Here is a 14,891-nt window from a genome sequence, read left to right on the forward strand (position 1 = left end):
GCTTGTGAAAATGGACTTTGTTGTTACTCGTTAAGCTCAAGGCAACACTCATGAGTACAGCTTCCGTGTTGGTGGGGTCCATTGGTGACGTTTGGGGGAGGCCGGGAATTAACCGATGGAGCTCGGCTTATCGATAAGAACACCCCTCCAACCAATCGCGGGGTTGAGACAGACTTCATAGAAACAAAGCCTATACAATTATACATGATCGTGTCGCTTCAACAGCCCAGAACAATTCTCGATTATCTACGACGAGCTCAAGAGAAACCCAAAACTGTTCTGAATCCATTCTTTTCACCTCTCACAAGCCTTTATTTCTCTTTGTCCATCTATCTACCTCTTTCCAAGCTTGCAGAACTCACATTACACAAACACCAGCCCAACCACGCGTGGCAAAGCACAACACAAGTTCAAGCCCAATGGCAGGCACTCATTCATCTCAGGTCGCACCAAGATCCGGCCTATGAAATCGTGTGGTCAACTCGCTAAAGCTCATGCAACCCCAGAAGAGTGACTTCTCAGAATCACAGCTCAGGGCTGAAACGTGACAAAGTAACAACAACTGGATGAATCATTGAGCTATCTAATAACCCCAGCACTTGAGACTCTGCCATAAAGCTTCATAGAATGTGTTGATGAAGTTTTTGTACTATCTAATAAGTTGACAAAACAGAAAAATGAGAGTGATATCTATCTAGGTTGTTCCATGGGAGGCAGCATATAAAGTCCTCGAGTATATGATTTTTGTTTCCATCGCCAGACCCCAGGCAACGATATGGTGAGGAAATCCGAAGAGGCTGCCATGGTTTGTCCTGCTGGTCTCATGATCCCTGCAAACAGTATATTTGACATGTCCTTCTTTGTATACCTCATTTGTCCAACAAGCTCACTGGCGAATATAAGCAGAGTCGATTGATCCAGTAGATGAGGATGACAAGGATCCGGGCAAGGCCTTGACCGACGAAGCACTTGCGACCCAGCTGGGCTCCGTTCCGGCTCTAGGGCGCTTCTCAAGAGCAGTAGTCATATCATCGCGGGTTCCCTTGACAGGATGCTTCTGTCTCCCGGCTCCAATCGGAGCTGGGGCTCTGTGGTCGTTGCTGTCACCACGCCAGCCAATCTGGTGAATGGCTTGGCCGCGGGAAGTCGGTGACGTCTTTTGTTGCTTCTGCAACTCTTCCTGATGGTCCCTCCACCACTTAGGGAATCCATGGAAGAGTCCGAGAGACTGCTGGGTGGCCTTGTCAACAGGCATCTCGTGTTTGTACTTGCAGCCTTGCTGTGTAAAGGCACAGGTTCCGTCGTGGATCCATTTGTCGCAGTAGACTTTGGGGCTTCGCTGCTGAGCAGGCGAAATCGCAACGATGCGGTCGATCTTGGTCTGGTACACCAAGTCAGCATACTCTGACGGACAGCAGTTGTACTTGACGGAAGAAAAAGAAAGTCTGATTACCTGAAGGACATCAGATGCTGGAGCAGTCAGAGGCTACACACTCAGCTTTCTTGTCCGTGTTGATTGATTTTAGCTCACGTACCTTCACAGTTACAGACTGGTTCATGGTAGCGACCCCTTGAGGTGGCTTCATGTGCAGGTCTGGCAATAGGACCATGCCTTGAGCGCTGGCCTGAGTAGCTGGGATCTCATTGAGAAGCGGAAGTCTATCTGCTGGGACAAGTCGAGTGTATCGACCGTCAGGTCTCTTTACGCAATAGGCATAGCCGCTGAGACAGTCTGAGATGCTCACCGGCCCAGCATTGCTGGTTGGAGCGCGCGGAAGAGGGGAAGGCATGAGGGAATAGTTGTTGGTACCAGAAGGCTGGGCATTCATCTGATCGGTGGACATCTGAGGGCCTCGCCAGTTGCCGTTTGCCATGCTTCGAGGTGCAGAAGAATGCCAGATAGTATTTGGCTGCCAACCACCGTACGTAACTTGAACAGGGTATCCGTTCACACCAACTCCTTGAGGTTGGTTGTCAGAGGAGGTGAAAGAGAGGTCCAAAGAGTGAGGACGGTTCATAGTGCAGAAAGGCGTTGGACTGCTGAGTTGTACGTTTGGAATCTTAGTCCAGCGATGAGCGATTGAATCTTTGAAAGTGTAGTGAGGATAAGGGTTATTGCTGAGTTGATAGAAAGGTGAAGGGACCGCTTCTTGAAGTTGATAATTCTTCATGTAGATATACCAAATAAAGAGTAAGGAATATCTTCAACAAAGAAAAGAGGGCGGGACACCACGACTATAAGAAGCACTTCTCATGGGCCACCGTCGCCCGATTTATCAGGTTTATCACGCGGCTAGCAGCTTCGACACGGGTAACGGAAGACGCAATATAGCTTCAAGACGTGTGTCGGCAAACAGCAAACGATGAGCAACACATCCGCTGAGCAATACGGTGTTGACTTGTATAGAAACCACTCGACTACACGGTATTAAAGAGTGGCCGTGAATAAGAGATTTGAAATTGGAGGAAGTTTTACTATGGTCGTTTCTGATACCTTCAATCACAGTCATTGCGCTTGTACATTTGTCTCAGCTTGGAAGCGCGCTCTGTAAGGCACATACAGACTTACGGTTACCTGCAGCTGAAGTTTGTAATGTTACATGCCAAACACTCAAGCATTTGGTTTAGATCACCAACTGGGATCGGGGCTCATGTGTATTTGCTAATGTTTTATTCCCAAGTACCTGACAAATGACCTGTCTTGTGGTATGATGTTTATCATTTTTGACCAAGGAGCAGAACATGCTCCCTCGTTTGCTCACTCACTTATTCAAAGCTTTCATAATTGCCAGGTTATGTATGCGTGCATGTCGCCTTCCGACGTGCAAACGATCAGAGCCAATCTCGGGAGAGCAAAGGCCCTGTTTTTCAGTTCCTTTCCTAGAAAATATCGGTGAGCAATTACATGCTGTGTGGCTGCTTGCACGTAGCAGCTTATTTCTCTATCTCCAAATCATCGTTGTTTGCGCCGTGTAGCGCCCTTTGCTTTAAGTGATCCTAGGCGAGCCAGCAGAGCTGCCTTCTGCTGTAGTTTAGTGCCCATCTCGGAATTCGAATGCTGAATAAAATCAATCGCTACTCTGACTTCAGCCTCTGACTGAAGATTGTTGCTCCTATAGTTGAGTATCTCTTGATCAGGATCAGGGGGTGGGGGTTGATATTGCGTGACAACTGTGCGCTGCTGTGGTACAGGAGGTGCATTCTTGCTCTGATAAACGTGGTTACCGTTTGTATATCCTCCAAAATTGGCAGAAGCCCCGGGGATTACTTGGCCACCGGCTTTTTGGTAGGGGTTTGGCGTGGGGTCGGCAGTGCGGTTTGCTTGGCCGTAGCCTTGCGGGTAGGTGTTTTCGGTGTTTTGGACTTTCCACGCTGGCCGTTGCCGTTGCCGTTGTTGTTTGCCTGTTGTTTCTTGGCTGGGGATGCCACCGTACGCGACTTGCTGCTTGTTGCTGCCGCGGGCTTTGGGGTTTTCGAGTTCGTGGAGAGCGTCCGCTTCGGCGCCTGTGTTGTGTTTTTGTTAATTCTGTTTTTTGGGGTTGTTTTCTTGACTGGTGTTGTAGAGGGGATTGCCTGTTGATTAGTAGGAGAAATCTTTTGGCGTTTACCTTTTGGTAGTGACGGGTCCTCCTCCTCAGACTCTTCGCCGGAGTCTGCCCCAGCAAAGTCGGACGAGTCGGAAGATTCAGCCCCGGGGTCACCAGGTTCACCGGGTATGGAGTTATCTAGGACGTTGGTTTTGTAGTTGATGGCCTGTCTAAGCGTTAGCTGATGATTCCGGAAAACAGATCTGTCGGTTGATAACTTACTTGACGACGTCTGCCACCACGGCCAAGAACCTCCCGGTTTGCTTCAGCCTGTCGCTGGGCTTCAGCCTCTCGTTGAGCCAGAATACGATCCCATACACTTGAGTTGATGGCCTCTGGTTCAGCCATCTCTTCCGTGGCAAGACCGGCCTCAAAGCCAGACTTGTCATTCGACCATACCTTGGCATAAGAGAACGAGGTTCCATCATCAGCTTTGGTCTCTTGCTCGTCTGTTCGGTCCAAGAGGGCGTCAACAGCAGCGGAGTCGTAATTAATAGACTTCTTCTCGTAATCATCGTTGAAGAGCGCCTGAGCACCGTGTTTCAGGATTGACTCAAGGTCATCGCCGGCCAAGTCGTCGTCGTCCATACTCTCGATCAGAGCATGATCCAAAGCCATCTTCTTCTTACCAATCTGCATGATTCGTTCCTCCACCGAATCTGTTGTCATGAGCTGGAAGCAAAGAACCTTTTTCTTCTGTCCGATACGATGCGCGCGGGACAAGGCCTGAATATCTTGGTGAGGGTTGAAATCGGGATCCAGAATGATTACTGTATCTGCAGTAGCAAGATTGATACCAACACCGCCAGCTCTGGTGGACAGGAGGAATGCAAAGACGGGCGAGTCGGGGGCATTGAATGCATCAATTCGCCGTTGCTTCTCCAGGCTACTAATACTGCCATCAAGTCGGCGGTAGTCATAGCCCAAGGCCCCAAGGAAATCCTCAATGATGTCCAACTGCTGTAAGAATTGGCTGAAGATCAAGACACGATGGCCTCTTTCCTGAAGTTTCGGAAGCATGACTCGTAGGAGAAGAAGCTTGGCCGACGCTTCTACAAGGTTTCGTTGTAGCACTGTAGGATCGTGGTGACGCTCCTCAATAGCCTCGGAGTACATGAAAGGGTGGCAAAGGCACTTTCGCAATTGCATCAAGATGTTGTTGAGAGATCCTCGTTCCTTCTTGTTCATTTTGCTGTCGGAGAACATGGCTCTGATCAGCTCTGGGTTCTTGGCCATGATGCTCTTGGAAAGCTTCTCCTGAATCACAGTCATTGTGACTGGAAGGATGATTTGGGTCATTGGCGGCAGGAATTTGAGCACGCCGGCCTTGGTTCGGCGCAAGAAGTATGGTCGGATCTTGTTGTGCAGTTTGGGAAGCGTTTCTTTGTCAAGAACTTCATACTCCTCGTCAAGCTCTGCGGCATTTTGCTTATCGTCAATAAATTGCAGCAGGTTGAACAGCTCCCTTTTGTTGTTCTGAAGTGGTGTTCCAGTGAGGAGGAGTCTGAATGGGATGCGCATGGAGCGCAAAGCACCATATAGAAGGTTTTGATCGTTCTTCAGGCGCTGACCTTCATCGACGACAAGCCCTGTCCAATTGACAGATTTGAACAAGTTTTTCGTTGCGGGATCTTGAGCCGAATCATAGGACATAATCACAACATGGGCCTTCATGTCTGTGGATCCGTTGGGAAACAGTTCATACTTATAAGCAAGTGCTTGTGGCTCTCGTCCGCCGTGATAGGCAACAACTCGCAACTCCGGTATCCATTGCTTGAATTCGCGACGCCAGTTGGGGCACGTGGCATTAGGAACGACGATCAGGAAAGGCCAGCACTATTTGGTATGTTAGTATACTGATCATCGTGGCTAAACAAACAATTGCGACTTGCCTTTGGGTTGTCTTGGACGAGCGAGGTCACAAGACCTACGACTTGAACAGTCTTTCCCAGACCCATTTCATCGGCGAGGACAACACTGCGCCCCGAGTGGTAGTTGCCGAGCAGCCAATTGACTCCTTCAATTTGGTAGCCCATGAGCTTTCCCCGTGTCAGGCCAGCAGGCTGCTCATTGATCTCCTCGAACGGTGCAGCTTTGTATGCCTTGACCCGTTCTTTGATCTTGTGCTGACTTTCGCTCTTGAAGTACTTGCCCTCGACGTATTCGTAGTATGATTCAACAAAAGAAGCATATATCTCGCCTGCATCTTCTGCTGGTGGCGAGTCCCACACAACGTCATCATAGCCTAGCCCCTGGAATTTGACAAAGATCTTGGTGACATGAGACAAGTTTTCCAGCTCCTGTTCTCTTGTCTTTGCTCTCGGCGCAGATGGGTCTGTTCTGACATTGAATATGATATCAGACATCAAGAACTCATCTGGAATGGCTTGCTGTTCGTCGAGCTTCAAGAGGCCTTCGCTGGCGTCTCTCTTGCTAAACGAGACACGCATGGCGGAAGCTGCTACGCCATATACCCAAGCACCTGGTTTCCAATCACAATGGGCATACGATCGGCTTTCCCATTTGACTAGATACTCTTTGTTGTCTTCTCGAACCTCGTAATGCACAAGTCGAGGAGTTTTCTTTGCAAGGTTCTTTTCTGTTGGTCGCCATGCGACAAGCCGATGGATTTTGTGCCGGGTACTGGCGCACTCTTTGCACTGCCAATCGACTGAATGGTCTTTGAGACGCTCGGATTTGAGATCTGTTCCGATGGTACCGCTTCTAGCGCCCGGAAGATGCTCAACGTGCCAGCCTCGGTGGCATGCAACACATCGGAAGAGGACGTGGTCAGCATTGTTGATGAGTTTGGACGAAACAGGAGTGATTGGGTCAATGCCGCCATTCTCTTCACGCAGCTTCTCTTCCTGACGGGATGTTTTCTTCTCTGAGAAGGAAGCACAGCTGCTACCGGGGGTATTACATGCTTGACACATGCTGTGTTTGGGAGCGTTGTTGTCCTTTTTGCTGGGGACTTCGATGCAGAACCTGCACTGCAAGACAAAGCTGTCCTCGCCAACTTTGGTCACCATATGCTCGCGAGCACTGCGATAACCAATGCAGGACTTGTGGTAGGAGAGCGTGCAGCCTTGACAGTGAACCATTTGACCTCGTTGACGTGAGCCACCACATGTATGGCAAGTTTCCATATGCATCGTGACAAAATCTGACTCCGCTGGAAGGGGCTGGAAGATTTCTCTCACAGAGATGATTTTCGGGGCGCCAGGGCCTTTGTCATCAACAACGTAGAATGAATCGTCGTCCATTAGAGCGTCATCCTCCATGTTCATGACATTCCTCGTTGCTCTCGAAGAGCGTCGTGGGGCTTCGAACTCAATATCAGAGTCATGAGATCTCTGGCGCGAGGAAGCTTTTGGTTGAGCTTTTTGCCGCAAGCTCATTGATTGCAAGCGTTTTGATCGTTGACGGGCCTTGCCAGGGCGTCCTCTCTTCGGATCAATATCAGAGATAACGAAGGGCATGAAATTATCATCACCCTCCTCCTCTGACGCTGGTGGAGCATCTCCAAGTAGCTCATCTTGATCTTGACTACCAAGTCCATTCTTAAAAGAGACATTAGTCGGTTCCCTGGGCTGGCGAGTCCTGAGGACTCTAGTAGGGCGTGATGGCTCAGGCCTTGAATCATCCAGCTCATCGTCATCACTCATTCTAGAAGGGCTGCGAGAAGGTTGTTTTGTGGTCTCCCTTGAGCGAAGGCGTAGACTGCGTGAGCGATTCGTTCGAAAAGGCTCCAAATCTTCCTCATCATCGACATCCATATGATCGGAGGCGACAGACTCGGGTTCAGAATCCCAGTCGTCCTCAGGCGCATACTTTCGCTTCCGTGTGCCGGACATATCTGCGAAGTCGAGCGGCCCTAAGCCTTGGTTGAACCGGGTCAGGGCAGTCTTTCCGTTTTCGAAGGCAAAGAGTTGCGTAGAAGATATCTTGGAGATAGGTCAGTGGTTTGTAGCTAAGAGCAAGAGCAAGTACATGTGCTTTTTAAAAGACTCGAGTGGGAAAAATGATAACAAGGCAAGACAATGCCGTGATAGAATCAGGAGGGGTGCGGGGCTGCACAATAGAGGAGTATATATTTGCGAAGTTGGCAGTGAATAAGGCAGCCCGTTGACAATAGCTAGTGTATTCACACTCCGGTGCCGTAATGCACTGCTCCCGAATAATAGCCCCGTAGCACTTAGATGAGGAGACAATATGTCCCCGCAAGAGCAAAGAGCAGGCGAATATCGCCGCTCGTTGAATAAAAATAAGAGAATGTCCACCTACCAGCTCTTCTCTTCCATCTGTAAACTCGACCCGGTATTCCGCGTTGAGGTCGTCATTAAGGACTTCTTCCAAGACGGACTCGACGATATCGCTATGCACAAAAGAGTATTCGGCGCGCTCTTCTGGGGGTATCTCTGGAATCACAACCGCTACTCGGTAGGTCGGTGCTGCAGGTGACATGGATTGATCCAGTATGTCTCCTTCAATCCGGGGTATTGCCTCCTCACTCTCCTCTTCTCTCTCCTCCACCTCGTCTCCCAACGTGCCCGCATCTTGCATAGTGATTTCGTCATTCGGAAATGCCTGTTGCGCTTCCATATTCATGTCTCCGTCAACAGGAAGAGAACCATTTGACCCGCCAAGGTCTGCCAGGAGGAATTCCAGCGATCGCTCGATAGCGTTTTCGTCTTGGTTCACAAAGCCCTCGAGAGGCTCCTGTACTGTGTAGTCGATATCCATTGCGTAGAAACTCGATCAAATCGTATATATATTCGCAAGTGATTGTCGCAAAGAGATAGTCGTCGTCGAGGAGTTGGCGGGGTGTTGCGCCGTCGTCTCTGCTGGAAAGGACCAGCTACTAGAACAAGAATTACAAATTATGAAAGTTGCGATTAGAAAAAGAAATCTATGAGTTGTCGATGCGGCCGAAGTGCCATTTCGGAAGTTTTGTTGTTATGTCTATAATGGTGAAGGTAGTTCATTAAATGTTTGGCGCCGGGGAAACGCGACGGTCGCATTCACACGCGTAAAGTTAAAAGTTGCGACCCATTACGCAGAAGTCCCTAAGGCCCTTAATGCACTAAAAATGACATATCGAGTCTCACCGCCCGAAGATCAAGTGGCAGAAAAAAAGATTTAGTGGGGCTACATTTGAAAGTTCTACGAGGGTCTTGAGCCACTTCAAAGTGGGCTGAAAGTTACAAACGCAGAGACTCCTTGTGCAATGATATATCCTACTCAATTAAGGGTTACCGGCATTTGCCAACCTTTAGGAAGGTTGCAGATTACCCAAAGAAGTTTCGCTCCCGTTTTCGTTCGTGGGAAGGCACTCTCAGCTATTCACCGGGGCATTCGTAGGGAAATCGGAAGAACAGACCCTGACGCCGAACCCACCTCTTTTAGAGAACCTCGATCATCGTTCCGTAAACCAACTTCGACCCGTCGTGAAGCACCTCTTGTCCGCCGAGATGCGTTTGCCGATAAATTCAGTGCGAGAGCCGTCGATCGTGGTGCGCAAAGTGGTGGGCAAGGTGGCACACGGAACTGGCGCCAAGAACAGAAATTGAGGAAGAAACTGAGAAAGAAGGAGGAGGAAAAGCAAGCCCAAGAAGAGAGGGAAGCGGATGGGACCGGCCGACGAACAAGAAGGAGGCGATTTGCGGATCCTGAAAACGAATTCGGGAATCGCAGCTTGGTACATCGAATGAAATATGGCGACCTGAAGGATGTGGCCGACGGCCTACAAATACAAGAACCCGTGAAGCCACGGTCTTTCAGGGAAACTCGAAGGGAGCGTTCGCGTGAGTTCGGAGCACTAGGCGCACCCCCACGAAAAGAGCGACGACCTGAGCGATCAGGAGAGCAGTCTGATCGATGGTCCGATAAATCACAGCAAAGACTTGAAGGTTCTGATCGCAGCGCCCCAAGAGATGAGCAACGGCCTGAGCGCTCAGGGCAGCAGTTTGATCGCTCAGACCGTCAGTTTGACCGTTCAGATAGGCAATCTGGCCAATGGTCTGATAAACCACAACGATTCAATGATTCAGATCGTAGCGCCCCACGAAATGAGCAACGAACCGAGCGACCAGGGCAGTTTGACCGTTCGGACAGGCGATCTGATCGATGGTCTGATAAACCACAGCAAAGGTTCCATGATTCAGATCGTGGTGCTCCTCGACAAGACAATTTCCGGAACGATCGATGGAATGGCCCGCAAGAAGATTCCAGCGATGTGTATGCCGTTGAGCGTGCTCAAAGGAACGGAATGATGGCCATGACAATCAAATACACGACCGCCGCTTCGCAGTTCCTCTATGGCCGATCAGTAGTCAAGGCAGCCCTGGAACAGAACCGACGAAAACTATACAACCTATACATCTATGGTGGCGAAAACAGGATAGACAACAAGGACAATACAATCATGACACGAATGGCGGAAAAGCATGGAGTACCTATCACAATAGTTCCTACTTGGGAGCAGCGAATTATGGATAAAATGAGCATGGGACGACCTCACAACGGCTTTGTTCTTGAGGCATCCCCTCTGCCTCAATTACCTATCAAGTCGCTTAGCAAATTGGAGGAGAGCCCTGGCCGCCTTGGCTTTCACGTTGACCTGGACTATCAGACTAAGGAGGAGGCAGCAGTCAACGGCACAGACTCGTTTATTCGACGATCCAACGATGTGACACCCAAGCCATTCGTTCTCTTGCTTAACGAGATCATCGACCCCGGTAATCTAGGAGGCATTATTCGCACCGCCAGCTATCTTGGCGTGGACGCTGTCGCCATCACCAACCGAGGATCATCTACACTCACACCAGTTGTTCTCAAGTCTGCTGTCGGTGCGGTAGAGGAAATCTCGCTTTTCACAGTCGACGACCCGGTTAGATTCATTGAAGATTCTGGCAAGGCCGGCTGGAAGACCTATGCCGCAGTGGCGCCACCTGACCGTAAACTGGTTCGAAGACACGGTGACAAGTTCGTCTCTTTGGATTCTATCGAGATCAACAGTCCCCTGAATGAACATCCTTGTTTACTTGTCCTTGGAAATGAGGGTCACGGTCTATCAAAACCCGTCAAGGTCGCTGCTGACTACGAACTGTCAGTTCCACGCTTCGTTCAGGGAAGCTGCGTGGACAGTTTGAACGTCAGTGTTGCAGCTGGACTCTTGTGCCATGCTTTCGTTAAGGAACCTGTGGTCGAAATCAAGTATGAGCCAATTGAGCAGAAGACTGAAACTGTTGAGTCCATTCAAGTGGACAGCATAACAGAGGTAGAGACGGGAACAAAGCCTGTTGATCACGCCCAGTCTGAGTCTCTCCCTACTTCAGAGCAAGTTGAGAATGTTTCTGAGCAAGTCGAGGAGATAACAGAAGAAACAGAGGTTACTGCCAAGGAGGAAAAGAAGCCTTCCGAAGAAAAGGAGAAGAAGGTCGAAGGAACCAACGAAACGATGTTCTAAGAAGCTTCACAGTCGTGAGGCACATGTCGTCATTGTAATAACTCATGTATATCACGATGCATTTGGCCGGCGCTTTGGATTGAGGACGAATCATGTAAAAAATATGTACGATCATGATATATAAAAGGCTTGGAAACAATAGAATAAAGGAAAATACCTACTCGTTAAATCACTACCAATACCAATCGCTTGGAAGCTGTGGAGATTTCCAACGTTGGTACATTAGCCTGCAAAGCCCCTGCATGACGTTGCACGCCATCCCGTCCACCCAGCCATCATGACTCCAACTCTGATCGTCAAAGATTCTATCCATGTATTCATGACGACTAATTTATAAATCATCTACAAGGTTTCTATAGCAGCAGCTAGATTACAGGCTACTCATAGAGATCCTCACCTCTTCAATCTAGCGACAGACCGTCTTGTGGTCCGTCATATCTTCTCCCCGCCGTCTCCCAGCCACCGAATTTGTTTACAAGCTGCCTAATAAGTCCAACTTGTCATACCCAAGGTAAGCCTGAGTACAGGCCTCATTTTCTCCCTTCCTTTCGAACCTGTGACTGATAAAATCATTCAGTATTTATTATCCATCGTTTCTCCCTTCAACTCTACACCTAACCGGGGGTCATCGGGTATTGGTGGCGGTGTAATAGTCTCTCATCTCATATTTCACCGCCAACGCATACTTGAATCTCATACCCAGCGACAAGAGATCTTGAGTCATTTCTCAATCTCACTCAGTATACGAAAATGCGGCCTGTATCTGCAGTTCTGTTATCTCTGGTCGCTTTATTGCCACAGGAAACTACCGCCAAAGCGAGTTCACCAACGGCAATTAAGAAAATCGCCCCCGGCTCCAGCGACAAGCTCCTCCGTGAGCATCTTGCATTCGCACCACTGCAGGTTCTCTCTCCTCGCGACGCCGCCGCATCTGCGATCTCATTCCTCGATCAGCAAGATGAGGAGTTTTTGAAGCTCAACGGCACCGAACGGTTCTACCGCCCAGCATTTGCCCCTCATAGCGAAGAGTCCCGGGATGGCATGTTACGGCGTGCCGCAGAGGCTCTGGCGTTGTTGCAGAGAAGATCATCTTGTCCTAAGGGGATGAATATCTGCTCCAACATCAGCCCAGAGGTCAAATGCTGTCAGGAAGGAACAAATTGTGTAGATGTCGGTGACAGTGTGCCTGGAGGCGTTGCATGCTGTCCCGATGGTGCTTCGTGTGGTGGCGGCGTTGGGTCATGTCCCGATGATGCAGCAAGCTGCCCGGAAGAGCTCGGTGGTGGATGCTGTATTCCAGGATATGTGTGTCAAGGACTCGGATGTAAGTGAACATGTAATTCCGCTCTGCTTCTGGCTAGGTGCTGACTATAGATAGGCGTTCCAAGTGCTGTTGCTACGCCGACAAGTACAACAGCTCAAAGTACCACCCAGGCCCCAACCACAACCGCACAGCCGACGACCGAAGAGCCTACGGTCGAGCCGACTACCGAGACAGAACCTGAGACAACAGAAGAGCCTACGACTGTCGAGGCCTCAGAAACGGAAGGTACTGTCACTACACCTGAATCAGCTACGGGCTCGATCACCGGCAGTCCACCTTATCGTCCAACTGACACCTCCGAAATATCATCATCATCATCATCATCCGAAGACCAAGATACCCAAACCGGCTGCCCCACGGGCTTCTACGGTTGTCTCGCAACCCACGGCGGCGGATGTTGCCGCACGGATCGAAACTGCGATACGCATAACTGCCCAGCTCCTTCAACTACAATAGTCACAGACGGCGCAACCATCGTCGTTCTCGCAACCGATGCGCCACCCGCTCCTGGACCTTCGTCGACCTGTGCAGATGGATGGTTCCTCTGTGGCAGAGACGCAGGTCCCGTTGCTGGGTGCTGTCCTGACGGTTACGATTGCGGAACAGCAAGTTGTTTTACAGCGCAGGCCAGCCAGACTGCTAGCCTACAGAAGACATTTCCTGAGGCTTCTGCCGCTGGGCATGAGAAGCCCGCAGTCATGATGGCTGCGGTAGCAATGATTTTTGTGTGTCTTGCATTTGTATGACTTTAGTACATGCGATTAAGTTGATATTAGACTGGAGTTTTTGGCATGAGGAGGAATATGTGGTTTTTATGAGAAATAGAATGAATGTTTCATGACAGTTGAGGTAGATTAGTTAGATACCCTTGTAATACAACAGAGGCAGTCGATTGCCTGTATGACTTTCTACAAATATTCCGCTGAACGAAAAGTATACAAGATTGTCCTATATATCACATGCAATGTCAGAAGTAATAGTTTGCTATCAGACATTAACGATCCATGGGTACGGAACATTGATCAAGTAACTGTATTTTGCTTCTCAATTATTTTCGGGCGCTAGGCCTTCCATTTACGTATCGTTACGTTCATTATCATATCTTGCTAATATTCCATTCTTTACTCGGGCATGTGAGTGAAAGGCTTGGCGAGGTGCTCCTGGCAGAAAGGCAGCTTTCCGGCGGTCCAGATCTCGGTATCCTGAAATTATTGTTAGTTGTTGTCAAAGTATTGCGTGTAATTGGCACTCACAGGCTTGAGGTTCTTCTTGATCTCGGTGTCGAGGGTACCAGCCTTCAGGGCGATAATCTCAGGAGCGGCATCGGGGTCATGAGCGATGGGAGAACCGCACTCGCCGCAGAAGAGACGGTGGACGATGTTGCCAGATGAGCCCTTGGTGCCGGAGTAGGTCTTGACAGGGCCGTTGATGGTGAGCTTGTCCTTCTTGACAACAGCAACGAGAGCTTATGGCAGGATTAGCTTAGTTCAATTGTTACGATTGCGTGTCCTTACAGTAGGTAGAACCACTCTGGCGTTGGCAGTCGTCACAGTGGTCGTAGCCAACAAGGAGAGGCTCGTCCTCGACCTTGTAGGTGACGGCTTTGCAAAGGCAGTGTCCAGAGAGAGGCATTGTGAATGATTTAGAATATAGAGTGATAGATGTATTGTTCAAACTCGATGATGAATGTCTAAGCTATCAACACTTTCAGACCTGGGAGAGGGCGAGCTTTTTAAAGCTTATGAGGAGCTCTCGAAAGCTCCATGAGGGGCCTTAGCGGGGTAAAGGCAAGTCCCGAGCTCCTGTTGGCAAATGTTAGGAGTGACGGTATGATAGACAGGGAAAGCTTCTGGTGGTGGGGCAGCGATTGGATGACGTTGGACATGATCTTCAGCTTAAGGGTGTGTTGTCGACCTAAACTGGAGCTGGGTGTTTTGAGTACGACTGTACGAGACGGTATTTGTGTACAGTGTTCTGTATATTTCATGCGTCGACTGGGCCAGGGGAGAGCTTGCCCAGGAGCCCACATCGTGTAAGTCTATCCTGGTCAACTGCGTAGACGATGTCGTGAACTGATTGGCAAGCCATCAAGTAAGAGTATCAATCAATTCCAGATACTCGGACTGTCGGAACAATATCGATCTGCAGCGTTGTCCCATTGGCGTAAATGCGTATCATTATCTCAAATCATCAGTTTTAGCTCGTTGGACGCCCCTGGTAAATAAAATGCCGTGTGTGACGTTGACTGAGGAATTTGTAATTCTTCAGGGAACGACCTGCATGTTTACCAAGCGGGGCTTATGCGGATAGTATTTGGAATTGCATGTCAGGTCCCCGCCAGGATGTCTCAGTATTGTTCGGTTGTGGTGAGATCCATTCTGACAACCGCCCAAAGAATTTCCAATAGTTTTCTTCTACCCAAGTGTCCGGGCAATGAAGACCCAAGCTTGGGTTCTCTTGAGCTCAATCAACTTGATGATGAAAGTCGCGGGGCAGTGGGGAGCTCAAC

General features: G+C 49.5%; 5 protein-coding genes across 5 annotated transcripts; 2 read left to right on the plus strand and 3 right to left on the minus strand.

Annotated features, from left to right (window-relative positions):
- Positions 1 to 886: 886 nt before the first annotated feature.
- FIESC28_07207 (uncharacterized protein) lies at positions 887 to 2,018 on the minus strand (the record flags this gene model as incomplete). The annotated part of the gene is made up of 2 exons (XM_031161348.1): positions 887 to 1,486; positions 1,536 to 2,018. 2 exons carry the CDS (start codon positions 2,016 to 2,018, stop codon positions 887 to 889), a joined length of 1,083 nt encoding a protein of 360 aa, XP_031014606.1.
- A 935-nt stretch (positions 2,019 to 2,953) lies between these two features.
- Positions 2,954 to 8,333, minus strand: FIESC28_07208 (uncharacterized protein; the record flags this gene model as incomplete). The annotated part of the gene is made up of 5 exons (XM_031161349.1): positions 2,954 to 3,504; positions 3,609 to 3,753; positions 3,810 to 5,423; positions 5,519 to 7,534; positions 7,875 to 8,333. The coding sequence occupies 5 exons, from the start codon at positions 8,331 to 8,333 to the stop codon at positions 2,954 to 2,956; spliced, it is 4,785 nt and encodes a 1,594-aa protein (XP_031014607.1).
- Positions 8,334 to 8,817: 484 nt separating this feature from the next.
- On the plus strand, positions 8,818 to 11,058 carry FIESC28_07209 (uncharacterized protein; the record flags this gene model as incomplete). The annotated part of the gene is made up of 1 exon (XM_031161350.1): positions 8,818 to 11,058. One exon carries the CDS (start codon positions 8,818 to 8,820, stop codon positions 11,056 to 11,058), a length of 2,241 nt encoding a protein of 746 aa, XP_031014608.1.
- A 750-nt stretch (positions 11,059 to 11,808) lies between these two features.
- On the plus strand, positions 11,809 to 13,128 carry FIESC28_07210 (uncharacterized protein; the record flags this gene model as incomplete). Its single annotated transcript, XM_031161351.1, has 2 exons — positions 11,809 to 12,382; positions 12,437 to 13,128. 2 exons carry the CDS (start codon positions 11,809 to 11,811, stop codon positions 13,126 to 13,128), a joined length of 1,266 nt encoding a protein of 421 aa, XP_031014609.1.
- Positions 13,129 to 13,503: 375 nt separating this feature from the next.
- On the minus strand, positions 13,504 to 14,014 carry FIESC28_07211 (uncharacterized protein; the record flags this gene model as incomplete). Its single annotated transcript, XM_031161352.1, has 3 exons — positions 13,504 to 13,584; positions 13,636 to 13,847; positions 13,897 to 14,014. 3 exons carry the CDS (start codon positions 14,012 to 14,014, stop codon positions 13,504 to 13,506), a joined length of 411 nt encoding a protein of 136 aa, XP_031014610.1.
- Between the last annotated feature and the right edge of the window lie 877 nt (positions 14,015 to 14,891).

The sequence above is a fragment of the Fusarium coffeatum genome, assembly GCF_003316985.1.
Source record: "Fusarium coffeatum strain FIESC_28 chromosome Unknown BRIP53273_contig_158, whole genome shotgun sequence".
Taxonomy (NCBI): domain Eukaryota; kingdom Fungi; phylum Ascomycota; class Sordariomycetes; order Hypocreales; family Nectriaceae; genus Fusarium; species Fusarium coffeatum.